Genomic DNA, 27,950 nt, shown 5'->3' on the forward strand with positions numbered 1-27,950 from the left:
CGGAAGGAAGGAAAGAAAAATGTGTCTGCTAAATAAATAGCAGGTCTGGGGGGGAAGGGAGGCAAAAAAGAAGTCAAAAACAGGCTTCAGAGAGGAACCAAAGATGTAAAAACGATTGCGACACAGAAAGGAAAGGAAGTCAGAAAGGAAATGCAACTGTAATACACGTGAATATATTTTTGAAGTTGATTTTTGGCCCGCACGCTACATAGAATGATCAAAAGCACGCTCCTGCCCTCTTGTGGTTGAAAATAGCATAGCCATAACATATCATGAATTCTACTTTCATCTCAACTCAACTTTATTTGGGGGAAACGCTGAACAAAATCTGTCTGCGACACTTTTATTCCTATTGAAATGTATTCAGCATTATTAACAGTGAGCTGACGTGTTCGTGGCACTGACCCCCCCCGGAATTCGTTCGCTGCCGTCACGACCACTATTTACAGTTCAACTACGTACGTCTTTCCTTCATGTCAAACATTTTCACTGCATTACTATCGCTTCAAAAACACAACAACTAACAAACCTTGGCCTCGTTTGTTTGTAAATCGTTGTAATTCAGCGACATGAGGTCGAGTGTTGAAAACACAAGTTGTCGCACCTGCCAAATTAGCAACGCTAAAGCCTCTTTTTCCGGGTGACACCGTTTACAGAAGCCCATTGGAGGAAAGCTGACCAATCAAAATGTAGGACACCAATCTAGTTGAGTTTTCCCCGCGTTGTCAAAAGCTTCCGCCAGATGTCGCTGTCCGCACTGTTTTGCTGGCACTGCAGGGGCATGCCACTGTTGGGAACTCCGCGTCTTATATTCCTGCCTCGCTGCTTGAGCTTCATTCACAGCAGCGAGGTAGCTGCTGTTCATCCTCCCGCCGATCGTCCCATTCATCCATCCGTCCGTCCGGCGGGCTGTCGCCGCATCCACCCAAGTGTCCACATCCACCCAGAGGGACACTCATTTATTTCCTTCACCCCCCCCCCCCCCTCCGGAGATCATCGCAGGCTGCAGCCGTCATTGGTGAGTCCTACGCTTAGGCTTTTATGTCCGCTTTAACCAAACATGAGTACATTAGCAACACTGCTCCATCCGGGGGTGTGTGTCTTACGTGATCATTACAAATTCACACTATAGAACTAGATAATGTGCACCCAAGTTCATTGTTAAAGTGTCAAGCCTCCTCCTCTTCTTCATTCGCAAGCTGTTGCGTAATAGTCCACGCGTGAGCGGACTTTCGGGGTCACCCTGCGCATCTCCTGCCAAATCTGCGTTGGCCTCGCTTGTCACAATGTTGTTACACTGGCTCGAAGTAATCAGCGGGAGGAAATGAAGGCTTGATAAGTTCACGGGCTGTTATTGGGACCTCGGAGCCGATCCGCGCACTGTAATAGCCTCAAGGAATGTAAGTGCAATCACACATGCGATGCTTCTACTTCGGGCCATATTTTCAAATCTTTCAAGGGTTCATGTTGGTGGAAATTCAGCTGCTGTCACTACACAAAGTCCAGCGCGCGTGTATTTTGATGACAGGCCTGTGGTTGGCTGTCTTTCTATAGCATGTGCAGCAGCGGGTCTCCTCCCATGGTTTGGACGTCTGCACTCTGTAATCTCCCCTAACCTCGGCACCACCCCGATTCGTTTCTCAGGGCAGCAAAAGCAGAAAAAAAAGACAAACGGGCACTATAGGGGGGGGGGGGGGGGGGACGACAACAACAAAAAAAAAATACATACGCTCGGTTTGACAGGACAATTCGAGTCCCGGAAGGGAGGAGGAGCAACTAATTTAAGACTCCGTTAATTTTAGTAACATGACCTCTAATCTCATTAATATCCATTTGAAAGGTTAGAAACCACAGGATTTAAGTCGTAAAGTGTCTATTTTGGACCTTAGCCTGACAATTATAAATTACAACCTCGCGTTTGTGTTCTTCACTCGTGTTGTCTTCCACGCACAACTTGGATTGAATTACTCCAAAATTTGGGACGTCTGCTTGGCATCCGAACACTGTCCTCTTATTTTGTAAATAATAATAATAATAGTGCGTCATATTTACACAGGATGAGCCTGTCCATTGTGTGCTAATGAAACGCAGTTAATCATCATCTCATTGTTTTTTTTTTTTTTTTTGCCCGGCAGCGAACGGACGTTTGATTTTATGTGCTGAAAAAAAAAAAAAAAAAAAAAAAAAACATGTGGCGGGACAAACAGCCAAGGACAATCGTTTGTCACTTTGAAGGGACTCTCCATCAACTTCTTAGGGGAACATTTGCTGACTCTTTGAGCTAAAATAATATTTTGCTAAGCTCTGTAAATCTGCATGTTATTGTTTGGGGGACGTTTTCTTGTCAACAACACGGTGCTTTTTTTTTTTTTTTTTTTTTTTTTTTTTCTCTCGAAGTCAAGCAGTTTTCTCCGCATTTATCTCCTCAATTAAATTGTGATCCCGCGCTTGCATGCGTTAAGTGTACACATCAGGAAATGTTTGGAGTGGGCGGACGCTGGAAAAACGACCGCGTTGGCAGGGAGACTCGCTTGGTGGTGTTTCCCCTTTGCTGCTGCGTATGTATCCGCGCGCCGTCAAATAAACAAGAGAGGGAGCGAGATACAGATTGCATTAAAAAAATAAAAATAAAATAAAATAAATGGAATATTTTTTTTTTCTTATTTCACGTCCTAATTCACGCGCGCTCCGACGGGTGTTTAATGAAGCCAGTCGGGATAAACACAGCGTTGAAAAACGCAACACGTATACATTGGGGCTGCTCCGACGTGGCCATGTGTCGCCGATTAATAATAATCGCTAATCAGTCTTTAGCAGGCGCGAGGATGTCAGCTCGACCCCCGCCAAAGCAAAAGAAGAGCACATGGCCGCCATGTATGGGCATGTGTGTGCCAGCATAATCGGGAAATGATTACAGAAGCTCCCCTGTGTGTGTGTTGTGATCCCTTGGAGGTTTGCCACTCCCTAACTTCAGCCAGCGAGAAGTTTAACAACACATCTAGGGCGCTGACACCTTTTTTTTTTTTTTTTTATTCCAATAAGGGATTTTTTTTTTTTTTCATGTTGCTATATTGAAGCAAATTGTACGCGGTGACAAATTGCTCTTTGTCCGCAGGCGCCGTTTTCTCGCCGAGGGACCAGGAGATGGCCGGTTGACTTGGGAGCTTGCCGATCGGCTCGCCGAGCTCGCCCGTCATGGCCAAAAGCCCGGAGGTGAAACTCGCCGTCTTAGGCCGAGCAGGGGTGGGCAAGTCAGGTAGGTTAATTGCGCCAATGCTGCCCCCTACTGGTTTGGCTGACTTGAGCAACCTTGAAACTGGACACACTATATACGCTGTTTTGCCAGTTTATCGCTCGGTGCCTCCTCGCAACCTTTGCAAATGGTTTCCGTCGATGTTTTTACACGCAACATCAATTCCGCCCTGCTTTGTTCACAATGTCGGGTTGTCTTTATAAATGCCGTCATTAGCCTCACTTACGGTGCTTGGAAACAAGAAGGGTCATTATTGTTCACAGATTGTCAGACCGCAAGGTTTCAAAATCAGATTAAAAAAAAAAAAAAAATACATCCTCCTTTGTTAAAGAAGCAATTAAAACATCTGACAAAAAAAAAAAAAAAAAAAAGTGGGACAATCGAGGAGTTCCAGAGTGTAAGCAGTAAAACTTGACAATGGAGCTGGACTTCTAAGATATCCTTTGTAAGCCTCGCCGTCGCAACATTTAATTCCAACAAATCCTTGATAATCAATATATTTGATTACTGCTTTAACCCGGCCAGCCCAAAACACACACACACACACACACACACACATATATATACATATGTATTAGTGCTGTGAAGCAATTAACATTTTTAACAAATTAATCGCAAACCATTCCATCATTGATCGCGATTAATCGCATTTTTCCAACCACAACTTTTTTTTTTTTACCAAACTTGGAACTGATATTTACTTGAGTAAAATCTTGGAATTAACGTGGAAAAAATGTGAAAGTATATTTTGATTCCAAGACTAATTCTTCTAATAGCTTTCTTTGATCCTTGAATACGATTCCTTCTCCTGTGAAACAACTGCTGAACGATACACCAAAGACGTCCAACTAATTGGATTTCTCCAATGAGCCGTTTGAGCACCTTTTCAAAGTAAAACCACATAAAAGTCCGTCTTGGCGACTGCGACTCTCCCCGAAATTTGGCTGCACAGAGGTCAGTAAATCAAACTGAGTTAACTGAGTTAATTTTTTCCCCTTTTTTTTTAATGCGTTACGAAATTGAAATTAATCTCCATAGTTAACGCTTTAACTTTTGACGTCTACATGATCATTTTGCACTTGGAAGATGAACATCAGCTAACTTCACATAAATCACTTTGAGGGCGGGGGTGTGTGGGGGGGGGGGATTTTGCCTTATATTGGTATTTGGCATATCCAACCCGAAATAAAGCCACTGATTGCGCCGCCCGAGAGAATCCATCAACCTTATCAGTACTGTAGATCGACACTCTCATCAAGAGCCCTTTTCTCTGCACGCACGCATGTTTGGCGCGTGCGTCATCGTCCGCATGCCTCTGTTTGCTCTTTCAAAATTGACACACACACACACACACACACACACACACACACACACGCTGTTGATGCCCGCCAGGTCCGATGCTCGGCGGCGGCGGCGGCTGAATTATTCATTTGGCTAACAGTCTAAGGGGCCGACTTTTTTCCGGAATCGGCGTTCGGGGAATCTGCAATGAGATCAGTATCGATGTGTGCAAGGAATAGACGCCGATTCAGGTCGCACGCTTGATCTTGACGTCACCCGACGTTTCGCTCGTGTCGTGTGTCGCTCATCGACGGGAGCGTTATGGAAAGAAAGGTCGGCGATGTTTGTGTGGCGCGGACCCCCCACCCGGCCCCCCGCCGAGCCACCCACCGCTAATCAGGATCAACTCAAGTGTGGCTCCTCTGACAATTTGCAGCTGCTTAGCCGGCGCACATAAACATTGGCCAATTACTCTCCCTCACACACACACACACACACACACACACACTCCATATGTTCACATAGGCAGAGCTGCCTTTTCAAGATTGCGCAATTTCTTACATCATTTAGAGACATGTTGTAGTGGGGGGGGGGGGGGGGGGATAATAACTGTCGATACACTATATTAAAAATATTTTGGTCAGAATTGAAATCACCATTATTCAACCGATCATTTATTTTTGGGGGTACAAAACTGTTTGAAAATGTTTCAAAAATATATTGTATGAGTTCCAAACAGAACTGATGAAATGAGTTCTCATAAAAATATTTCAAAAAAAAAAAAAAGGTGCAAATATATCAAGTATGATTTCCTTGTGCGTCAACAAACAACAAATGCGTATTAATCATCGTCCTTTGCGATTATGCCACTTTTGTGATTGCGCAGTGTAAGAATCGTCGCTGTGATTGAATTTCGATTCATTTGCACGGCCCAAAGCGACGCTTTGTATTCAGACATCCCTGACGGTGTCCATTGAGTACGCCAGCTAACCGCGCCACGGAGGAATCTTGGCGTTCTCACCAAAAAAAAAAAAAAAAAGCTCTTAAAAGGCGCTCTCGATTAAAAGCGACATTTGTCTGATTTGTGAGGATTGGAAATTGCCGTGAAAGCAAAAGCCGAGTTGGTGTTGGAATCCGAGCATCTGCTTGGACTGGGTCAGCGGGTCACCAAACTTTGCCTTTGGAAAACCTCTCAAATTCAACCCTCTTTTTTTTTTTTTTAATCCTCTCAAGATCTTTCCGCGCATTTCATCGCACATTGATTTGCGTCAGTCCCGACTTCATAAAGCACGATATAAAACGATCGTATTACCAATAAAGTCACGGCAGGATAAGCTATCCTCACCTGATGTAATCTCCGTCTGCTGTAAAAACAACGGAGGTGTGTGCTTTTAATAAAAAGCACTTTGCCTTGCGTGAGGTGAGCGAATGAGAGTGCCAGGCTTGTGAAACATCTCATGTAACTGCTCCCCCCTCCCCCCTCCCCCCCCCCGCCTTTGCTTGTCTGAAGGCCAGACAGCGGAACAAAAACAAAAAACGAAGCGCCAAACCGAGGCCTGCTGTTTACCGTCGCGCCGGCATTCTGCCCCGTGTGCTTGTCCGTCAATTTTCAAATGTTCCGTGTCAAGTTTGCAGTGATGCAAACGTGCTTTTAATTACCGAAATGAATCGATTCAATTGCAGATGAACCGTACACGATGATCCCCCGGAAAAGGCAACCTATAAAAACAGAAATGGTCAAGCAATAACGAGACTGCTGGCATTTGCCGGTAGGGATGTAACGATGAATCGAAAACCGATTTAAAATTGATTCGCCCCGATTAATCGAATTGAAATGATGGTTGTTTTCATTTCCGATTTGAATTCGATGAATTGTTTGGCCCTAATCCAAGCTGTAGAAGTAATGGATCAAAAAGCAGTACAGGGTGTTTGTAAAGTCTCTTTACAACAAAAAAATAGATCTCTTTTTTAAAAAATGCAATTGATTCGATATTAGGGATGTAACGATTCAGCGAAAATCGATTTAAAATTGATTCACCCCGATTAATCGATTCAGTTGATCGAATAATCGAGTTGATTCAATTCATCTCGAGAATGCTGTCTTGAAACGGTTTTTCATTCCAGAAGAACGTGTGGATCAAATGATGCTTTTTGCGCCAAACATCATCGCGGGTTGCGTTTGTGGATGGCCGCAGAGACAAGCATGCTAGCAATTAAAAAAAAAAAAAATCGAATCTAATCGAAAATCGGGAACTGAAAATCGAATCGAATCGGGGCTTCTGTGAATCGTTACATCCCTAGTTGCTAGCGTGAGATTTCGCGTCATGAAAACTCTCCCTAATTCCCCCTAACAACCCAGGCTAAACCAAACTCCTCCCTGACACACCATTTTAAGATTTCACTCTCTAATCGTCACTTCGACATCACTCCTTATTTAATTCTTTTTGCCCCGCGGGCGGCCATGTTGCGAAGAACCCATTATTAGAGGCAATTTACGACGCCGGGCAACTAAATCAAGCTACGCCATCAACTCCCACAATAAGCAGGATGCAGAGGCACGAGGACAGTCCCCGGGTGCGGCATCTGCCTGACCCTTTTGCCTTCATAATAACGTTCCCCCCCCGCGCGTCAACGACGACGCACGGAAGGCAGCGTCCAATCAGCCATGGCCGTGGTTTGACTTTCTCCGATAAGACATTTGGAAACACGCCAGAGTGGCTTTCAGAGCTCCGGGAATCTTAAGTGGTTTTTATGTGGCTTAATGGGTTGCGCAAGACCTTCCTGAACTTGAAGGAGAAGAGAGAGGAAAAAAAAAAAAACGATACGCAAAATTCTAGCCGGCGGAGTGATTTTCAAACTAACGTGACAAAAGGTAGTTATGGCACATGGCTCCTGCGCTTGGTTGCCATGGGAACTTTTGTATGACATATTTGCATTTCCATCCGCTGCCTGACAACGAAGGATCATTTCACATCCGTTGCGCGGTCACGAAAGCCATTCAAAGCGGAGCGCTGAAACTGTCGTAAAATTCTCATCGGCCCTGCCCAACTATTTTTTATTCCTTGCTTTGAAAGGGCGCCTGAATCCTTCTTACCAGCCTTCGCCAAAGCCTCTCAAAAGGACCCGAAAGATGATGATGTCACCGTCGTTTTCAGCCCAAATTGGGCATATTGCCGACATGCCGTGTCAGTCGGCGACGACGCCGTCGCCGACTGACACGAGTCTGCGCCCGGGCGATCGCCCGAATGCCTGATTTGATTCGGAGCGGATCTTTTTCAAACCTTCAAATTTAAACCCGTTCCTTTTCCGGATTATTGCGCAATGTCAAAACTCACACTATTGATTTCCAATGACATCCATCCCAAAGATAGCCAAGGTGAGAATTCCGTTTAAAAACAATTTTTTTTTATGCTTATCAGTCATGACGTCATAATAGCTGCAGACATAATCGGCGAAACATAAGAAATCACTTTCCTACCCGATGGCTGGCTCCACTAAGGTGTGGTGCTTGACTCATCTCGAATGGCGCTATTGTTGGAAACACTCACACAAAAAAAAAAAAAAAAAAAAGGGGGGGGTCAAATGCGACACATAATCCAAACGCCCTTCCTGTTGTAACCACCGGAATGTGAGCTCTGTTTGTTGCATTTTTTTTTCTCAGAGGTGTGAAATCAATGAGGACTCCGGCGTCCCATTTTACAGCGCCCTCGGGGCCCTTCCGGGACCCTTCCGGGACCTCGGTTGCCGCGCGGCCGTGGAGCTGCTCCAAAGCGCGCGGGAGGGGCACTTTCTCTGCACTTTTACCTGAACCCGTATTGTATTGCGATAACAGGCACAAACATCGGCACTGTGTGCTCAAATGGAGTTGTTACGGGATGGGGGGGGGGGGGGGGGGCGGCTGACTGTGCAGACAAATGTAATTTATTTCGCAAAGACGGGCTTTGACGTAGTTTTACTTGAAAAAGTTGCTTGGCGGCTCATTGGAGAAATCCAAAATAATTTGCGCACTTCGCAAAGCCGAATTCAAATACCATATTAGTTGTCGTCAATCGCTCAATTGTTATATTTGACAGGAAAAGAATCGTATTCGAGGGTCAAAGAAAAGCTATTGGAACAGTCTTTGAATCGAAATGTTTTTTCCATAGTAATTCCAAGATTTGACTCAAGTAAATATCAGCTCCGCGCTTTGTAAGAAAGTTGTTGAAAAATACGATTAATGGCGATTAATCATGGAACATGTTGCGATTAATTAGTTAAAAAATGTCCGTTTTTGCCGATTTTCTGCTATCGTAGAACGATTACTAATAGACCAATAATCAATTCCTAATTAATTGCCTTTTTAAAAAAAAAAAATATATATTTTTTTTTTTATGAAATGTAGTGCAGAGTGTTCTTCCAGAGTCTGACTTCAAACCAGCAAGTACATTTTGTCCAGACAAGCGCCGTCGTCACTCTTGGGTCGATGACATGTTTACTGCGTGTTGCTGTTGCCCCGGCCACTTTCGACTTCCCACATCGCCTCCGATCGGGAGGAAAAAACACGGCCGGGCTATCTGATCGTGGGGGGCGGGGGGGGGGGGGGGGGTCTTACTCCATCTCCATTATATTTTGGCACGCTCGGACATATTTCTATTTTGTGGGAAAAGTGTGGTTATGGGTGCAGACTTTGTTGCGCAAAGGGGGGGGGGGTAACTGATGAAAAGGTTGAGTTGGTCGCCGGCGGCATGAATCGAAGTGAGGCCTTTTTTTTTTTTTTTTTTTTACAAGGAGCCGCACTTGAAAGCGGTACTTCGCTCACGTTGGTCAAACTGCTACGTCGCCGTAAATCGTCACCAAAGGCCATAAATCTCAAATCACAAATCTCCCGCTTTGTTGTGACCCTGTTCCAAAACGCTCCGAAAATAACCCGTATCAGTTTTTAACGATTCGCTTTTTACTGTCTGTCAATCTTGAATACATTTTTTTTTTTTTGTACTATGCTATGTTGTAAATGTCCAAGCGAACTTTATGACTTAAAAGGAAGTCAATCCAAACCGGTTTTTTTTTTTTTCTCAAGAATATGCTCTATGCACTAGTTAAAAACAAGGCATTTTGATAAATATTGCGTTTGTGGAATAAGAGTTAAATCCACCCGTTTTTTAGCCATCTCCGGGGGCGGCCATTTTGTCATTTCTGTCGACTGAAATGACAAAATGGCCGCCCCCTTAGATGGCTAAAAAAACGGTAGACTTTGCGGCTTAAATCATATTCCATAAACTCAAATATTAATCAGAATGGCTTGTTTCAACTAGTGGGCCTGCTGGGAACATGTTCTTGAAAAAAAAAAAAAAAAAACGGTGAATGGGCTGAAGCTTTTGTTTTGTTAGCAATGTTTTCATTTCCGTAGTTACTATCTCAGAAACTGCATGGAAAAATAATCAGACAATATTTTGATAGGGGCTCAGTAAATAATGGTGGAATTGCCGTTGGCGTTCAGGGACAGTCAGTTATTCTGAATGACCCCCAAAATATTTGGATGACTTTTAGATTGGTCGGATGCTGTAATCCGACGTCGGCTCTGTTTCAAGCAATCGTTTTTTTTTTTTGGTGCTTAAATACCGGTGCTGGCACCTACTTTTGCTTTGCTTGCAATGTGATCGGGAGAAAATCTTTGGATGAGAGACACGCAATTTGGAAAGAGGAAAGTGATTGGAGGAGACTTTAAACTAATCGCAAAATGTTTGCCACATGGCTTTCCGGTGGCACCTAAAATCGTCAACCCGAACGTTTTCTTTTTTTTTTTTTTTCCAAGAATATGTTCTACGCAAGGCCACCAGTTGAAACGAGGCATTCTGATCAATGTTGCGTTTGTGGAACAAGAGTTCATCCTCTCGTTTTTTTACGATTCACCGAAGCCCCGATTCGATTTTCAGTTCCCGATTTTCGGATTTGATTCGATTTTTTTTTAAAAATCACGACCGCGCTTGTGCTGCAGCCGTCCATGAATGCAATACGCAATCATGTGTGGCGCGAGCGCATCATTTGATCTCCAAATTCAAAATGTGCTGTGCATCTGGAATGGAAAAAAAAAAAAAATGAAAGACGTCATTTTTTCGGACTCGAAATTAGTATATTCTAAAGAGGAACGTTGTCTTTTGTTAGGTATTTCTGTATAGGAATTGTGAGTGCTGAGATTCGATTCGCCTCGATTTAAATAGATTACTCGATGAATCGGTTTGGATCGATTTTTAAATCCATTTTCGACTCATCTTTGAGCCATCTCTGCGGGCGGCCATTTTGTCACTTTGTGTCAACTGACACATGACATCACCAATCGGGGCTGAGCTGTCCTCTGAAGCTGAGCCGCGATTGGTCGTTGTGAGCATTTGTGATGTCATTTTCAGTCGACGCAAGCGACAAAATGGCCGCCCCCGGAGATGGCTGAAAGCGGGTGGATTAACTCGTATTCCACAAACGCAATATTAATCAGAATGCCGTGTTTCAACCAGTGGGCCTGCATATTTTTGAAAAAAAAAATACGTTTGGGTTGATTTTGCACTTTAACCTTCTCTAAATATTCTTTGTCCCATTCCACCGCGGCATTCATGAAGGGCCATCGCTGAGTATCAACATCTTGCCACACAAGTCGAGCGGGGGAGGTTTCATTCCGGTATTTTCCACCCGGCGCTCTCATCGCACAAACGAATCGTCCCCCCCCCTTTGTGATGGGATCAGACCGCCGATAGCGCGCGCTTGTTACCCCAGTGCGATCCTTTCGGGAATCTGGGCCACGATGTCCATATTAAGGCCCTTTTAACAAAGGCTCCTCTTTTCCAGCCCTATACATTTATTCCCGCGGCGGCGAAAAAAGGGGGGGGGGGGGGGGGGGATAATGTTACGTCTAATGAGGAGCGGACCTCACACGCTCTGGGCGGTTCTGCCTCGGCGGAATCCAGGCCGCTGCGGCACGGGTCATTATATTAGGTACACCGGCGAATGATGACACGGCAGTTTTCAACTAGAGCGTGGAAATAGCCAAATCAGATTCTGTGACCAAACGCTTCAAACGCTTTAAACATTTTAGATTGGACGATAATGTGCAACAAGGCCCACGTGTGCACATGTGGATTGACCAAAATGTGAAATCCAATTTCGTGTTAATATGCCACCATACACAATTCCTTTTCTTTTCGGAGTGGCCATTTTTTTTTAGCGTTTTATTCATCAAAACCCCTGAGTAAATCCGGTTAACATATCGAAGAGGGATGTAACGATTCACTCAAGCCCCGATTCGATTCCATTTGGAAAACAATTGCGAGCATGCTTGTCTCTGTGCGCGAGTGTGGTTCTGCAGCCATCCGCAAACGCAATCACGTTTGGCGCAAGCGCATCATTTGATCGACACGTTCGAAATGTGCTACGCATCTGGAATGAAAAAAACGTTTCAAAGACATCACTTTCTAGACGAATTTAAGCAACTCGATTTTCGATGAACCAAATCGATTAATCGGGGCGAATCGATTTTAAATCGATTAATCGTGACATGCCTAATCATCAAATCTATTTTTTGTGTTTTGAAACTTTACAGACACCCCGTACCGCTCTTTGATCCATTAGTTCTACAGCTTCGGCTAGGGCCGAACAATTAATCGAATTCAAATCGGAAAAAAGAAAAAAAAAAAAAAAAATCACAACAACCTTCATTTCAGCGCAAAGGGGATGCGAGGGCAAGGGCAGCTGCCAAGGCAAATAACAGCGCGGAGCATCTCAGGTAATGATGCGGTTTGGCCTTCACGCTCTGCCCTTGCAAGTTTATGAGGCCAAATGAATAAATTAAAAGCGGCGCTCGCTCGCTCGCTCGCTCGTTCGCTCGTTCGCTCACTCTGGCTCGCACACCACTTGGCCGCGGGGCTGCGCCCTAACAGCGGCGGGAGAATACTTGTTGACGAAGCGACATTAAGGAAAATGAGTCACTGGGCCCTTGGGTGGGTGTCTTTCTTTTGCTTTTCATTTGCAAAGCGGGCTGATGCTCATCAAGCCCGGAAATGAGAGAACACCTGAAGGTAGTCCGCTAGAAACCTTCAGAAGGAGTTCCAAAAAACGGATTTGGGCCTGTCGGTTAGTTGTTTTCGGCCGAATGCTTGTTAAAAGTCGTCATGGGTGCTACATATTGGGAACAGAACCTCACAAAGATCCTTACAAAGGGTAAGCCGCTTTATAATGCCGTATATGACCATGTCTTTTTTGTTGGTTTTTTTGTTGCAGCCTTGGTGGTGAGGTTTTTGACACGGCGCTTCATCTGGGAGTACGACCCAACCCTTGGTAAGAGATTGCTGTGAGCAAAATAAATAAACAAATAAATAGAAAATCCAATAAGCTTCGATTGCACAGTAATTTGCCGTTTATTGTCCGCATTCATAAAAATGTCTCTTCACTCAGGCCCCGGTTTGATTTTTCGATTTTCAGTTAGCGATTTTCGATTTGATTGGATTTTTTTCAAAAATTGCCGCCGTGCTCGCCTCTGTGCGCTCGTGTGGTTCTGCAGCCGATTTTCGATTTGATCCCGTTTTTCAAAAATTGCCGCCGTGCTCGTCTCTGTGCGCCCGTGCGGTTCTGCGGCCATCCACAAACGCAAGCGCGTCATTTCATCTCCACATTCAAAATGTGCTGTGCATCTGGAATGAAAAAAAAATAAAAAATAAAAAAACGTTTCCAGACATCATTTTCTAGACAAAGTTAATCAACTCGATTTCCGATTAATCGAATCGGTTCGCCGATTAATCGGGGGCGCATCGGTTTTGAATCCATTTTCGATTCATCGTTACATCCCTCCTCTTCGGAGTGCCAACACCTTTGGAGTGTTTATTTACAATTTTTTACAAAAATGGAAAAGGCACTTTATCAGTGTGGCCGGACTGCATTCATGGCCGCGCGTTTTATCCGATCGCGATGCATGCAGTCGTCACGAAAGGAACTGCAGCATATTGTGGAAGCGCTTCCTTGGTTACCCACCACAAGAGCAGAAGAGACATTTTGAGGAGCCTAGCGGGAATAAGAGCCCTTTGGAGGCTGTCCAAACATGCTGTCAATAAATCAGCGCATGTTGAGTGCTGGCCGGACAAGTTTGCGATTACCGCCAGCGTTTCTTCCAACGAACGAGTGCGTTTGGCTTTCTGGGGCGACGCGTACACAATATGTCTGCTTTTTTGTCCCCCCCCCCCCCCGCTGAATTCGCTCACGCAAGCTCCGATTGTGCACACAAACTTGAAGACAAATAAGCAGAGCTGGCCGCCCGACCCGTTTTTTTTGCCGGTCCGTCCTCGTCACCTCCGTCCTTATTTATAAAAAATAATTGTCCTCCAGCCCCGTCCGTCCTCTTCCTTTTAAAGTGCTTCGATAACCCACTTCTGTCCATGCTTGGTCCGTCCTTTTTTAAAAAATGACTCATCCTCCGTCCGTCCATCTACAAAATGGCCGTCCGTCCATCCCGCGCCCGGGACGGAATGCCCGGCTGCGGAAATAACGACGGCGCCGTCCCACTTAACTCACACGTTGACTTCCTCAAGCTATTCCAATCGTCGTAAAGTAATTGTTGTCAAGGGAGTATGTCGCCGCCGTCGTTACCCACGTGCACGCACGCATCTGGGGGGGAATGTGTCCTTTATATTCGAGGCTAATGTTGCTCACTGGCACGTGACGACGGCGGGCGGTCATGGCTCCAGAAATAGGCCCGTCTCGCAGGACGACAAGTCTCCTTCGCAGCCTCCGGCCAAACAAAACTAAATATTCCCCACGCCGCCGTTGACGATCTCATTGACGTCACTTGGAGTTTAAGCACCTGGGACGATCGTGCCGAGACGAAACCGTTTTATCTTTTGTTTTCAAAATATCCATTGCGAGTGCTGATTTGACTGCGCTAGAATCGAGTCCCGGAAGGCACCTAGTTCAAATTGCCCTTGGCCTTACTTAAGGTCGTTGACCTCTGCCTTGGACGCACGTATAAGGGTTTCGCCGTTAAAAGTCAACGCGCAGTCCAAGGTGGATTTATTTTCAGCAGCAATGACGCAACGTGGTCTCATTACATAATGCTCCTTGAGTGTGTTAGTACACACTTGGAGACGGACGCTTTGCATTTGGCAGTTTGGATTTTGCCACTCGAGCTAAAACAGGCGGTCCATTTAAGAGACGAGCCCTTAAAGCCCACTGGATGTTTGAAGTTGCGGGCCGGGGAACATGATGGCGTGGCGGAGGGGGGGGGCTTTTAGTTTCACAACTTATTTTTTTCTTCAAAGTTCTGGAACTCAAACGGAAGGGGGAGGGGGTCAAAGATAATGCGGAAATTCCCAATCGCGCGACGCAATGTAGCCGCTTAAAGGCAACAAAAGCGAGAGTAGGATCGCAAAGGGAAAAAACTTCTGTCCAAATCCCCCCAGTTGAGATCTTTTACGCCGAATCCCGGAACACAGGGGGCGTGGTTTAAATCAACATCATTGGATGGCGCGGATTCCTTTTCGTGCGTTTCCACCTGTTGCCAGCCGCACAAGAGAAAAATAACTGCCGCGTTTTATTTTCTCCTCCTTTCGGAAATCTTTCTGAACAGCATCATTTTTTTTTTTTTTTTTTTGAAATGACGTATTGTTTTGTGCCATCCAGAATCCACCTATCGCCATCAAGCCAATATTGATGATGAGGTTGTCGCCATGGAGATACTGGACACGGCAGGCCAGGTGAGACGATTGTCTTCCGATATCACTTTACACTACCGCTGTGTATTAATCGAACAATTAATCGACTGTGGGACGGGGAGAAGACCTTGGAAAAATCATTGCATATTAAATCGCAGTATTGAGGAAAGAAAATCGTAGTTTGATTCGTTTTGAAAATCGTTCAACCCTAGCGTGTTTATATCGTAACCAGCCGCAACATTAGGTACACTTACTTACGTTTCGGACCCACCCATTATAGCTGAAAATACACGATATGGAGAGACAAAAAAACAAAAAAAAAAATATATATATATATGACAAATGCTGTCAAGTGATTCAAATTTTTGAACTAATTAATTTTAATTAATTTTCCATAATTGATCGCGATTAATCGCATTTTTCAACTACAATTTTTGACGAAGCGTGGAACCGATATTTACTTGAGTAAAATCTTGGAATTAACTAAATAAACTAAATAAAAGTACATTTTGATGCAAAGACTGTTGTAATAGCTTTCTTTGATCCTCGAATACGATTCTTTTCCCGTCAAATACAACAGTTGAACGATGCGCCAAAGACGTACAGCGAATAAGGTATGTGAATTTGGCGGTGCAAAGTGTGCAAATCATTTTGGATTAGTCCAATGAGCCGTCGAGCAACTTTTTAAAGTAAAAGTAGGAAGTAACTAAAACGGAGTTAACTGAGTTAATTTGTTTTTAGTGCCTTATGAAATTGAAATTAATCTCCATAGTTAATGCTTTACCTTTGACAGCCCTAATATGTATGTATATATATGTATATATATATTTTAACTGCGCCTTCCTCACGCCTCGTCCTCAGGAGGACAACCAGCAGCGGGAAGGTCACATGCGTTGGGGCGACGGCTTCGTCGTGGTGTACGACATCACCGACCGAGGGAGCTTCGAGGACGTGGCGCCGCTCCGGAGTCTCCTGGACGAGGTCAAGAAGCCCAAGAACGTGCCGCTGGTCCTGGTGGGCAACAAGTGCGACCTGGACCACGCGCGGCAGGTGACCACCGAGGAGGGCGAGCGGCTGGCCGCCGAAATGGCCTGCGCCTTCTACGAGTGCTCGGCGTGCGCCGACCAGGGCGGCGCCGTGGCCGAGGCCTTCCACGAGCTGTGCCGCGAGGTGCGGCGGCGCAAGGCCGTGCAGGGCAAGGCCAGGCGCCGCAGCTCCACCACGCACGTCAAGCAGGCCATCAACAAGATGCTGACCAAGATCAGCAGCTAGGGTGGGGGGGGGGGGGGGGTGTGGGAGGGGTTGCGGGGGACTCTCGAGAAGCAAAATAAGAAAGGAAGGAAAAACATTTCTCATGTACAGTAAATGTTCACTGTTGATTGTCTCCCAGACGGACTCGATGGGACTGCACTTGGTACTCGTTTTTCACCCAAAAGTGCAATATATCATGCCTTTGGCGCACACTCTCTGGAAATATCCAATAATAATGAACCCCGCGGGGGGTTACATTGGAGTCAACGACATCCCGAGGGGACAGAAATGGGAGGTGGATAATATCACCACCTAATGGATTCATTCCTGGGGGTTGACGACTCGGTTCATCCGTCTCCATTTAACTCCGTAAGTGAGTCAGCGCATAATTCTGACTGAGCGTTCATGGCAAGCCAACGGGCAGGTGGGCGGTTCTCGTTCCGCGTCACATCTGGGGCAATATTGCGGTATATGCGTGCGTGTCAAGTGTTACGTCAGCAGGGGTCAGTTTGAACAAAAAAAACAAAACAGCATGATTGTCAATCCAAAGAAAGAGCTTGTAACTGTCACTGCCTGTCTCTCGATTAGATCAACTCGAGTTGAAAACAGTGGTGCCTTGAGATACGAAGGATCTGACGCAAGAGTTTTTTTTCAAGATACTCCAAGAGCTGTTGTTCGGATGATTTATTGTTTTGAACTGGACTCAACTCCACGACAACCAACAATTGTCTTAATAATCAATTAATATGTCAATTAATCGAATCAGATTTTTTTATTCTCCATTGACTTGGACTCAACTCAACGACAACTAACAATTATTTTTAATCATCAGCTAATCTGTCGATTAATCCATTATTTTAGTAATCGATTAATATGTCGATTAATCGAATCCGATAAAAAAAAAGTTTTTTTTATTTTCATTCACTTGGACTCAACTCAACGACAACTAACAATGATCATAACAATCAATTAATCCGTCGATTAATCCGTTATTTTAATAAACAATTAATACGTCGATTAATCGAATCAGATTTTTTTATTCTCCATTGACTGGGACTCAACTCACCGACAACTAACAATGATAATAATAATCAATTAATCCGTCGATTAATCCATTATTTTAATAATCAATTAATATGTCGATTAATCGAATCAGATAAAAAAAGGTTTTTATCGTCCATCACTTTTTTTCAAAAACAGCACATGATTTCAAATTGATAGTGCAGAAAATGCAAAAACATAAATTGATGATGATTTAATACCTACTTTGGTCGGAAAATCGGCAAAAATGTTTACTATTGGTTTCCAAAATAAAAGGAGACGTTTGCAAAAGTCTTATTTTGATTCGACTTACCAGTTTGATTACATGAAGGACTATAGAAATCTGACATTTACAACAGGGCATCAAAACGCATATCGAATAATTTGATCATCGATTAGTTGTTGATTAATTGATTTTTGTATCCTTACATATAGCCAGACAATATAACATTGCCCACAGGATTATATTCTTTATCCCCCGCAGGAACGAGTGCTTTCAGTTAAGCTTGCATAATGGTGGAACAAGAACAACAATTCAAACTTGTATCTGAAGGCACCACTTCATGTCGTGTAGGAAATAGAACCAACGCTCAGAATGTATCGAACCTACAAAAAGAGAAACATCCATCACACTCCAGGAATGTTCGATACTGTCGTCTACAGTATGTACGCCTTAAGCACTGCTTCTGCATTTTAGCTGACATGTACGGTGAAAGTGTGTGTTCAACCCGTGTGTTTTTCTCGATGTGACCTGTCGAAATGATGTGTGCCCCTAACAATTAAAAACCAGATGCACTGCACACCGTTGATCTCACTAAGGCCATGTTTGGTTATTTGAATGTCGCTTGTCGGTGCTCCTGGCGAATTTGAGGGGGAAAAAAAAAAAAAAAAATGGAGGCGCTGTGAAATATCACATTTACATAACAGCACCCGCCGCCACTTCACACCCATAACTAATTAGCAACGCAAGATAAGGAAAATGGCCATTTTTAATTGGGCTATTTCAAATCGTTTTCCTCAATATCGTCATTATGATTTAATACGCGATTATTTTTTCAGGGTCCTCTTCCCACACATTTTTTTTTTTTTTTAAATCTGTATTGGTCTTAAGAATATCCGAATTTGGTCTTAACGCCGAAATAAAGGCAAACGGGCCAATCAATGAGTTGATTTATCCACTTCGATTGGAGTTGTTAATTTACCAAACACCTCAAACTTGCGCCTTTGCGATTTGAGAACTGCATTCTACTACGCTGCGATTAATTGTTCACTCCACATTTTTGCTAATCGGTTCAATAGCAGCTTTGAAACAGGCTAACCAGAAATTGGTTTGGTTACATCGCAAGAATATTGATGTCATTTATTCGTTAACTCACTGCCATTGACGTATTTACTCGTCTTTTCACAGTCCAGCCATTCAATCCCAGGAACTTATTTTTATTATTATTTTTTTTTTCAAACATTAGGGTAAAAGAAGGTCTGAAAATGTCCGGCAATGAATGAGTTAATTATGATTTTATTCCTCGATATCTACAGATGGCCGAAAGCACGGAGACAAATCATCAATGACTGAGCGGCGGATGAGTAAAAAAAAAGAACCCTCCACAAAAAAGTTGCCATTGGCGTCACGCTTTGTGACTTCAGCTTGTGTTTACTTCGCGCGGCGGTCGCGGCCGACGTCACGCGAGGCGAGATGAGGAGGGAGCCGGGCGCTGTTATGAATGCTGTGCTCTCCTCTTTTTTTTTTTTTTTTTGTTGTTTGCTTGAATGACGACAAGAACAAAAAAAAAAAAAAAAGAAAAACATTCCGGCTTCTTTAACATTTAACACCCTTGCACCGAATAAAGAGAAGTCGATTTCTATAGTTGAAAACGTCCCATGTTGTCATCGCGTTCACAAGACGAGCCGGCCGCGCGGGCCGTGTCTATTTGCTGGACGCGGCCATCACTCCGCTGATCTCATTAACGTCTTCCGGGGAAAACAAATGTCTCCAGTGGCGCAAATAAGTCCCTGGTGTACTCGCGAAAGATTCATCTGGCCGTGCTTCCTGTTTGTATAAGCGCTCATGGGTAAAATGAGCTCCGCGGCGATTTGGCCACACGTTGATAAACAACCGCGGCGAGCGCTATGGCGGACAGACGGCGGGAGATTGGGAAAAGGGCGCAAATATTTTAACGCGCAGACAAAGTCATCCCGGCAAGATGATAAAAATGCTTTCCTGTGGCGTTTTTTTTTTTTATCCTCCCCTCTTGATGACATTTTTCCATTATGAGACAGAAAGAATGGAATTTGAGTTTCCTAGCGAAAAGGAACTAAAAGCCCTGCAGAGAGGAGTAATGTTCCCCTCGTAAACATCTACACCGTCTTTTTTTTTTTTCTTTTTTTTTCCAGCTCTTACGAACAACGACCGTTCTTCTTTTCAGCGTCTGACAACATGTTTAAGTCGAGTTTACGTCCACGGCGTCACTTTTAGAGGGCAACCTGATCCATTTGACTTGAAAGGTCGCCCGTCGCGAAAATGTTTTTTTGTGTGGCTGGAAAGCGGATGACATTTTTATTTGGGAACATTTTGTGCAGCTATAAGAGGACTTGAGATTTGGTTCATGGGAGTAAAAATAGAATCTCATCTTCCCTTTCGATGATTTTTTTTTTTTTTTTTGCTTTTGCTCATTCTCAGAATTCCCAACAAATGATTTAACTAGGTACAAAACGGATGCAATTGATTCCTAGGGAATCACAATGTCCCATGACTGGTGAGCTAACACGCATGGACATAAATTATAACAGCACTAATATCATTTTTATATTATTTATATTACTAGTTATTGTAACCCTTCCCCCATGATTGCGTTTCTATCTGCGTTATACTGCCCCCTGGTGGCCAAGGTGCATACGGCAGAAGGAGCAGCACAAAGTCTACTAAATGTGACAAAAACATTCTTCGCATTCTATTTAAGTATGCCATTACCTTACATTTTTATACATGAGAATATTATCATGTGATTTTACACAGTCCAAAATATTTTTCTTGTCTTTCAATCATTGAAAGAATTGACCTGCTATCACAAGGCGCCACTGTTTTCTTATTTTGCTCCGTGAGAGGAAACAACCTGATGCAACTTTTTTCCTCCTCAACGGCTTTTTACTCTTTTTTTTTTTTTTTTTTTGGGTGTGTAAAGAAGCATGATAGTTTCCAAGGCAACCAAGCTATTCCAGTGGCGGTGAGGTATACAGGAGGCATAAACATGCACCCCCCCCCCACCCGTCCTTATAGTTTTTAACCTCCTTCAAATATCAGCCATGACAAAATCCTAACAAAAATCATTTCCAGTTCAAACGCACATATGTATAAATAATAACAATAATTGTGTTTTTTTTTTTTTTTTTTGTCCCAACTTTGATCCCACCAAATCATTTGCCCGTTGCTAAGAAACTGGACGAAACACAGTCCCCGTTCCCCTCGGATGATGCCGACCACGATGAATGGTTTTGGGCCGCGTGAAAAGTGTGCGTCACGGAGCGAGTCACCTTGACGCTCATGCGGCGTCAAACAATCGGCGAGGACTCCGGAACGATTGTGTCGGCGCGGAGCGAGGCCAAACGATCCCAATGCGGACGTGCAAACCCGAATGTTGTCTTTGCAAAAAAAATATGTTCATTTTTTTTTTTTTTTTTACTTTCAAGTGAGCGCGAGGGCGCGTGGGAAAGCACTCGCAGGAGGTGGCGTCTGCGGGCAGGCAGGGACCTGCGGCGCAATTGGACATTCCAACCGTGGCGATGTCAGGAGACTCGCAGTCGCGGCAGATTAGCGTCGGCCCGTCGCTGCAAACGTTCTGGTATGTAAGGAAACAAGTGTGAGCGGCGGGACAGGAGATGGAGAGATAGAAGAGGGGGGAGGAGGGGTGAAAGGACGTGTTTTGCGAGTACGTCGAGTCGCATCCAGCACTTCGTCGGGAAGGAGATCAAAGTCAAAATTTCAAATCGGAACGGTATTAGTGGCCCCGTCCTGAAGGAACGGTCTTTGGAATCTGAGATACGGAGGGGTTACTTATAAAAAAAAAAAAAAATTGACGTATTTGTACGACATGCACAAATAACGCTCGTCCCGATGATTCGCGATGCTTTCAAGCGACCGCGCACACGCGCGAATCGGCGGGAATCTGCGCCGGTGAGCGCCTCTCCTTCGCCGGGGTGTGCCGTGTCAAAACGCTGACGGGGCAGCGTGATTATACGTTCATTAGGCTGCCCGCAATAAACGGCCACTTGAAAAATGTGCGGCGCCGCCGCATTTGTTTACCATATTTGAGAGAAGTAGGGCCTTTTTCGGTGAATCGGAAAAGTACAAGAATGTGTGTGTTTTGGAACGAACGCTTGGGTATAAGTAGAAATATATTGATGATGACACGGCGCGTATACGGCTCGAAAAAAAAATTCAGAGACCAAGGGATGTGAGTGTAAACTTTCTGGCTTTATATTTTTCGAGGCGAGTTTTAGCATCTTAGCCTGTATGTCCTACTCTTAAAGTGAAAGTCGACGCAAACTTTTTTTTTTTTTCAACAATATGTTGCATGCAAGCCCACTGCCCTCGTTTTTAGCCATCGCTGGGGGCGGCCATTTTGTCCAGTCTCCAATAGACAAGAATGACTCAATTACAAATAGATGACTTGATTAAAGCGTTCTTATTGTGGATTTCGTGCGGTGTAGCTAACGCCGAGGCCATTCGGCCATGACATAAAAATCGACTCTTGGTTTTATACCGGGACACCTTTTATGTGCTTTGTATTACCTCAACAACATTAGAGTTTATTTCACAGCTTGAGGTGCAGCACATGGAAGGAGTCCCGCAAGGTTTGAGCTTCATGCCAACTGGAATAAAATACAATAGATGAAGTAGTTTTATTTGACTCTGTTTTTTTTTTTTTTTTGTGGCTTCTTTTGGAATGACCATAAATGGAGAACACATTTCAAATCTCCCACGTGCAAAGTTCTGTGCATGACACGCGGCATAAAAGTGCAACCCATAGCCAGGTGTTGTAAAAGTTCTTACTTTAATAACAGGAGTCGGCATAAAATTGTACAGGAAAAAAAAAAAAAAAAAAATCAATTTAAAAAAAAAAAAACGATACTGGGAAATAACAGGAACACATGAGATGCATGGCACTTCTCACAAGTAAGCACACGTGACGAGCACACCTGAGGCACACAAGTAGGATTGGTATTCATGCCACATTTACACCAATATACAGAAGAAGAATACACCGAAAAGTACCACGTCCAGCATTCACCAGAGAAAAAAGGGAACACAGCGGAGGGACTATTCTGCAACTACAATGACTACAATTTGTCCTCGCACTAGGGGCGAGGTTACCCTTTTTTTTTTTAAATTTATTTTCTTCTCTTTTTTTTTTTTTTTTTTTGTTCCGTCTCTGTGGCTGCATATTTCATCGGAGCTTCACTTCAACTATCAGAATCCGAAATAAAAAGCCAGTATTGCCTCTAATAAGTTGCGACTCCTGCCAAATCACTCCTATGGGCTTTAGTCATCTTCCATCATGTGCCATTATCATGTCAAGAAATTGATTTCCCAGAATGAGCCCGGCTGCTTCCATTAGTTGCCATGGGACGAAGGGCTGCTGATATAAACCGTTATAAGTCATTCTAACGGACGTTAATGAAGGCGTGTCATTCTTGTCATTTTTCTCTTTTTTTTTTTTTTTTAATTGACCAAATGGAGCAACAAGAGGCTGCGCTCGATTCAGATCCGACGAGCTGGCTGCCTAAACGGGCTGCAGAAACAAAACAAGTATGTTTACTAGCTACGCTGATGTCAACTAAAGGGTACAGTGTGGCGCTAAATTATAAGATTTGATTTTTTTTTTTCATGAAATAAAAAAATAAAAAATAAAAAAAACGGTATCCGGTAGGGATTTAACGATTAACCGAAAATCCATTTAAATTCGATTAACCGAAAATCCATTTAAAATCGATTAACCGAAAATCCATTTAAATTCAATTAACCGAAAATCCATTTGAAATCCATTAACCGAAAATCCATTTAAAATCGATTAACCGATGAATCGAGTTGATTAAATTCATCTAGAAAACGATGTCTTGAAACGCTTGTGCTTTTTGCGCCAAACATGATTGCGTATTGCGTTTGTGGATGGCCGCAGAACCACACTGGTGCACAGAGACAAGCATGCTAGCAATTCTTTTTTTTTTTAAATCGAATCGAAAATCGGGAACTGGAAATCGAAAATGGAATCGAATCGGGGCTTGAGTGAATCGTTACATGCTAGCACATCCCTAAAACTGATTTGGAATATGGAAATATATATATGTATATATATGTAAAATAAAAGACAGAGTGATGCCTTGACTTACAAGTATTCCAAGATACACCCGTAGGAATCTTAGTGACAGACGTTATGTTTCAATTTGGCAGACAGCGCTTCGCCACACTGAAGTCATTTTCCGCAGTACACCGCATAACTTGAGGTAGCTTCCAAACACGACAGCTCTGTTCCAACTCAGTCACAACTTTTGTTTCACTCCCCCTCTCTGGAGAAAAGCAATTTATGACCTGCTCCCAAACTGCAACCAAAATGCGCTGCGACGTCACGGCAAAAGGAGCCGTTTGTCGCAACTCCAAACGGCGCTGTCGCCTACTCGCGAGCCGCCGCATGCGTTTGAAGTGGCAGAACATGGTTGGATTTGTCGGTGGACAAACGGCGGCGCTGTTGCCGTTATTGCCCGGCGCATCCTCGTCGTTTGCTTATGGCTTTTTCACATTGCAATTTTTAGTCATTTTTTCCTTCACGGAAAGGACAACACAAAATACTTTGAAAGGCTTCTAAAATGCTAACTTGGTCCCTTTGACACAGTGCATAAGTTGATGACATGAAAGAATTGCCTTGAAAAAGAAAAAAAAAAAAAAAAAAGTATTATTTTGCCACTAGTTAATAGGCATTATAGATTTCCTGCTGCGGTTGATCTCAGAGCATATTATGTACATTTCTTTAGCGATATGAAAAAGGGAATATTTTCCAGCAAGAATGAAAGAACAACCAACATTTGAATTTTCCTTCAGCCCCCGCGCACGCTCGATATTTTCATTTTCTGGTTCACTTTTTCTTTTCTCTCCACCCTCCGAGTGTTAGGCTTCTTGGTGAACACAAAGAGGAGAGCCGACAAATGCGAACAGAATTATTGCAATTTTTTTTTTTTTTTTCTTTTCTTAGTTTGTGGTACTCTTATTAACTGTTTACCACGCGCGCGCGCACCCACTCACGCATTTGTACAGCTTCATGCATTAGAACAACAGAAAAATACAACAACTTCACTGATACGTTTGAGTCTTTTTTTTTGTGGGGGGGGGGGGGGGGGGGGGGCGTGGCTTAACATTACAGTACATCGTCAGGAAAACTACAAATTGCGGGAGGACGGAAGACGACGGCGTTTGCATCGAATCGCTCGGCTCAAAGGTTGACAAGGCGGACTTATTTTGCTTGTCAGGCCAAAAGAGTCAGGAGCTGACAAATAACGCTGGTGAGCCCCGTGCACAAGTGTTCCACCACATATTCGGGGATTTTTTTTTTGGGGGGGGGAGGAACCTCGGCCGTTATTAGCTAAAAAGCTCACCGATCCAGTCTGGTGTCACCGTCCCGTATAAAAGTGTTTCTTTGCACCGTCTTGTGGCATCAAGGTGCCAAGGAACTACGTTGAAGTGAGTTGGGCAACAATACGGCGCTTTGCTGCCATCTCGTGGCAGCTTTAGGCAATTGCAAACCTTATCGGAAGGGCGTCGACGCTAGTGATGGGCAAATGAAGCTTCGCGACGCACTTGTGATCATTTTTGACTCCTCTAAATGTGGTTTAAAGCAACATTGTCTCATGTCAGTTTTTGTTGATTGTGGCGGCGCCATGTGGACTAAAGCGGTAATAGCGATGAGGTAATGAATCTAATTTTCTCTAAACAATACTTTTTTAGTTTGTTTTGGGGCTTCTGCCATGACACCAGTAACAGCGCGTAGACGTTCGAATCGACTTCTGTCAGTATGAGTGAGTATGCCGTAAAGCAATTTGGGACATTTGTATTTTTTTTTTTTGGTATGCCAGGGTTGCTCCCATCCTCCTCAAAGTTGCTTAGCGCCAGTAAAAACGATACAGACCCCACCCCCAGGGCATGATAAAAGTCCCATTCGACTACTTGTAAGTCAATGTTTCATCAAAAGAGTTGTGATTTTTTTTTTTTTTTTTTTATTAAGGTCGAATTCTTGCCCAGTGCTGCTTTAAAGAATTCAAGGAAATTTCATCAGTTGCCATTGCGCTACACTTTTTCCTTTAAACCAAGAGCACCATCTAGAGGAGTAAATAAAGTATCACACAAGTGTCAAAAAAATCGTCGACGCTAGTGATGGGCAAACGAAGCTTCAAGAAGCACTTGTGGTCATTTTTGACTCCTGTAGATGGCGCTCCAGTGCTTCACGAAGCTTCATTTTCCCATCACTACCATCGACTATTCGAATAGCGGGCGAACGCCGTCTACCCTCCTCTTGGGTTGACTGGGGAAAAAAAAAAAAAAAACGGTAAATATTGCCACGGAGAGCCGCCAACTTATCAGTGAAATGAATCGGCATTTTTCGAGGACCAAACATGAGCGCATGAACACTTGCGCCGGTTTGACAAAAGAAGGAGATGAAATATCAAGCGGAGGACACCTGGCGAGCGGGGGATGCTTCGCCACTAGAAAGGCCGAGCGCGGTGCAGAAATGATAGCGACGGCGACGGAGCCGAAAAGGTGGGGAACTGAAAGATTGGAACGGAATTTGCTTTGCTTGCTCTGCCCGCGCTGACATCGAAAGTCTTGAAGGGAAGACGCAAGTGCCCGGTTCAGCCTTTCTAGTGGCGAAGGTGTGGCTGTGAAGAGAAAGAGGAGAAGGTAGTGAAAAGATGAAGCAGCGGCACTCCTTGCCGGACCGACAGGAAGCAGGAGGAGGAAGAGGAGGAGGAGGAGGAGGAGGAGGAGGAGGAAGGAGGCCCTCAGTCAGAGAAGAGGCTGGCGAAGGACTGCCGGAGGCTGCGGATGGTCTCCGCTTTGGCCTCGTCGTCGCTCACGTTGCCTCGCAAAGTCTCGGTGAAGGTGTTGGTCAGCGACTGCGATTTGCTGTGCGGCAAACGGAGGAGCATCGGGGGATTGGTGGCGGGCGGGAGAAGCGGCCGCGCGTCGCCTCGCCGTGACACAAACGCGCGTCACGTTTCGCACATTTTCTTATGTCGCAGCCTTAGTCCCAAACAGAAAGGATGACCATATTTCTTTCCCCTTCAAAGTTCGACGCCCCATCATGACAATGTGACATTCAGGAGGGTGGGATTTAACCATCCCATAAGTATTTCACAGCTTTTGCCGCCGCAAACTTTTGTTTTTTTTTTCATGATGTCAGTGGAGAATTTTGCCATTTTGGAATAAGGCTGTGACATAACAAAATGTGGAAAAAGTGAAGTGCTGTAAATACTTTCCAGATGCACTGGGGAAGCTTATTTATTTATTTATTCTAGGGCTGTCAAATCTAAAGCATTAACTATGGACATTAATTTACATTTGATAACAAATGCAAAAAAATTAACTCAGTTAACTCAGTTTTGCACTGTTGCAAAGATGGACTTTGACATAGTTTTACTTTACTTTTTTTTTTTTTACTGCTCAACGGCTCATTGGAGAAATCCAAAATAATTTGCGCACTTTGCTAATTAAGACAAATTCAAACACCATATTAGTTGTTATGTCGTCGGCGTATCGTTCAACAGTTGTGTTTCACAGAAAAAGAATCATATTCAAGGATCGAAGAAAGCTATGAGAACAGTCTTTGAATCAAAATATACTTTTTTCCATATCAATTCCAAGATTTTACTCAAGTAATTAATAGTTCCAAGCTTTGTAAAAAAGTAGTTGAAAAATACGATTAATCGCGATTAATTATGGAAAATGTTGCGATTAATCAGTTTAAAAATTGTAATCGTTTGACAGCACTAATTTATTCGTATAGCGCCTAGATAAGTTTAGGGCTGAATATTGAAAGGAAGAAAAAAAAAAATCACAGTGAAATTATTTTTCAAAATCGTTTGAGCCTAATCCCTTGCTTTCTGCACCGATTACTTGATTAAGAGATGTCTTTCGATACTTTGCCTTCCATCAATCGAGGCTGTCACTTACTTGAGTTGAGGTGACTGTTTGGCAGCTCCCGGTCCGGAATTGTCGGGGATGGGTCCCGGCTGAAAGGACTGGCTGGGCGAGGTGGTGGCCGAGCGGGCTCGCTGCGGCGAACCTTGGGCCGACTGGGACGGGGAAGCCGAGCCGGAGCGTTGACCCCCTGCGGGCACAACGTGCGCGCGTTGAGGAAAAAAAACAAAAAAAACAAGCGCGGCCAAAGCAGAAGCTGCTGACGTCATTTCGAAAGCGT

General features: G+C 44.0%; 2 protein-coding genes across 8 annotated transcripts in view; one reads left to right on the forward strand and one right to left on the reverse strand.

The window, feature by feature from the left end:
* The window catches only part of syn3 (synapsin III), a 191,458-nt gene that overhangs the window by 23,994 nt on the left and 139,514 nt on the right, over window positions 1–27,950 (reverse strand). For 2 of the 6 annotated variants that reach the window (XM_086021831.1, XM_086021830.1), the window contains exons 13-14: window positions 27,704–27,860; window positions 22,516–26,656 (exon numbers count right to left, since the gene is read on the reverse strand). In XM_086021831.1, the coding sequence (XP_085877957.1) occupies window positions 26,533–26,656; window positions 27,704–27,860 (281 nt within the window). In that variant the 3' untranslated portion in view covers window positions 22,516–26,532. Of the gene's footprint in view, window positions 1–529; window positions 926–22,515; window positions 26,657–27,703; window positions 27,861–27,950 lie in introns of those variants that run through there. The other 4 variants (XM_086021828.1, XM_086021827.1, XR_015084626.1 and 1 more) reach the window with 3 other exon arrangements.
* Window positions 358–16,471, forward strand: rerg (RAS-like, estrogen-regulated, growth inhibitor). 2 transcript variants are annotated; one of them, XM_086021832.1, is made up of 5 exons: window positions 358–1,018; window positions 3,116–3,256; window positions 12,779–12,835; window positions 15,167–15,240; window positions 16,060–16,471. In XM_086021832.1, exons 2-5 carry the CDS (start codon window positions 3,196–3,198, stop codon window positions 16,468–16,470), a joined length of 603 nt encoding a protein of 200 aa, XP_085877958.1. In that variant the 5' UTR covers window positions 358–1,018; window positions 3,116–3,195; the 3' UTR covers window position 16,471. The 2 variants fall into 2 exon arrangements, with proteins under 2 accessions (XP_085877958.1, XP_085877959.1); XM_086021833.1 differs by lacking the exon at window positions 358–1,018 and adding an exon at window positions 1,056–1,400.

The sequence above is a fragment of the Filicampus tigris genome, chromosome 22, assembly GCF_054856515.1.
Source record: "Filicampus tigris isolate MCC_2025a chromosome 22, RoL_Ftig_1.0, whole genome shotgun sequence".
NCBI classification, from domain to species: domain Eukaryota; kingdom Metazoa; phylum Chordata; class Actinopteri; order Syngnathiformes; family Syngnathidae; genus Filicampus; species Filicampus tigris.

What these genes read in the sequence shown, in the direction of transcription:
- rerg (XM_086021832.1), top strand. Translation starts at nt 3,196, where the DNA reads ATGGCCAAAAGCCCGGAGGTGAAACTCGCCGTCTTAGGCCGAGCAGGG. An exon ending in GGAGTACGACCCAACCCTTG is followed by an intron (nt 12,836 to 15,166) that starts GTAAGAGATTGC and finishes TGTGCCATCCAG; the next exon opens with AATCCACCTATCGCCATCAA. An exon ending in TACTGGACACGGCAGGCCAG is followed by an intron (nt 15,241 to 16,059) that starts GTGAGACGATTG and finishes CCTCGTCCTCAG; the next exon opens with GAGGACAACCAGCAGCGGGA.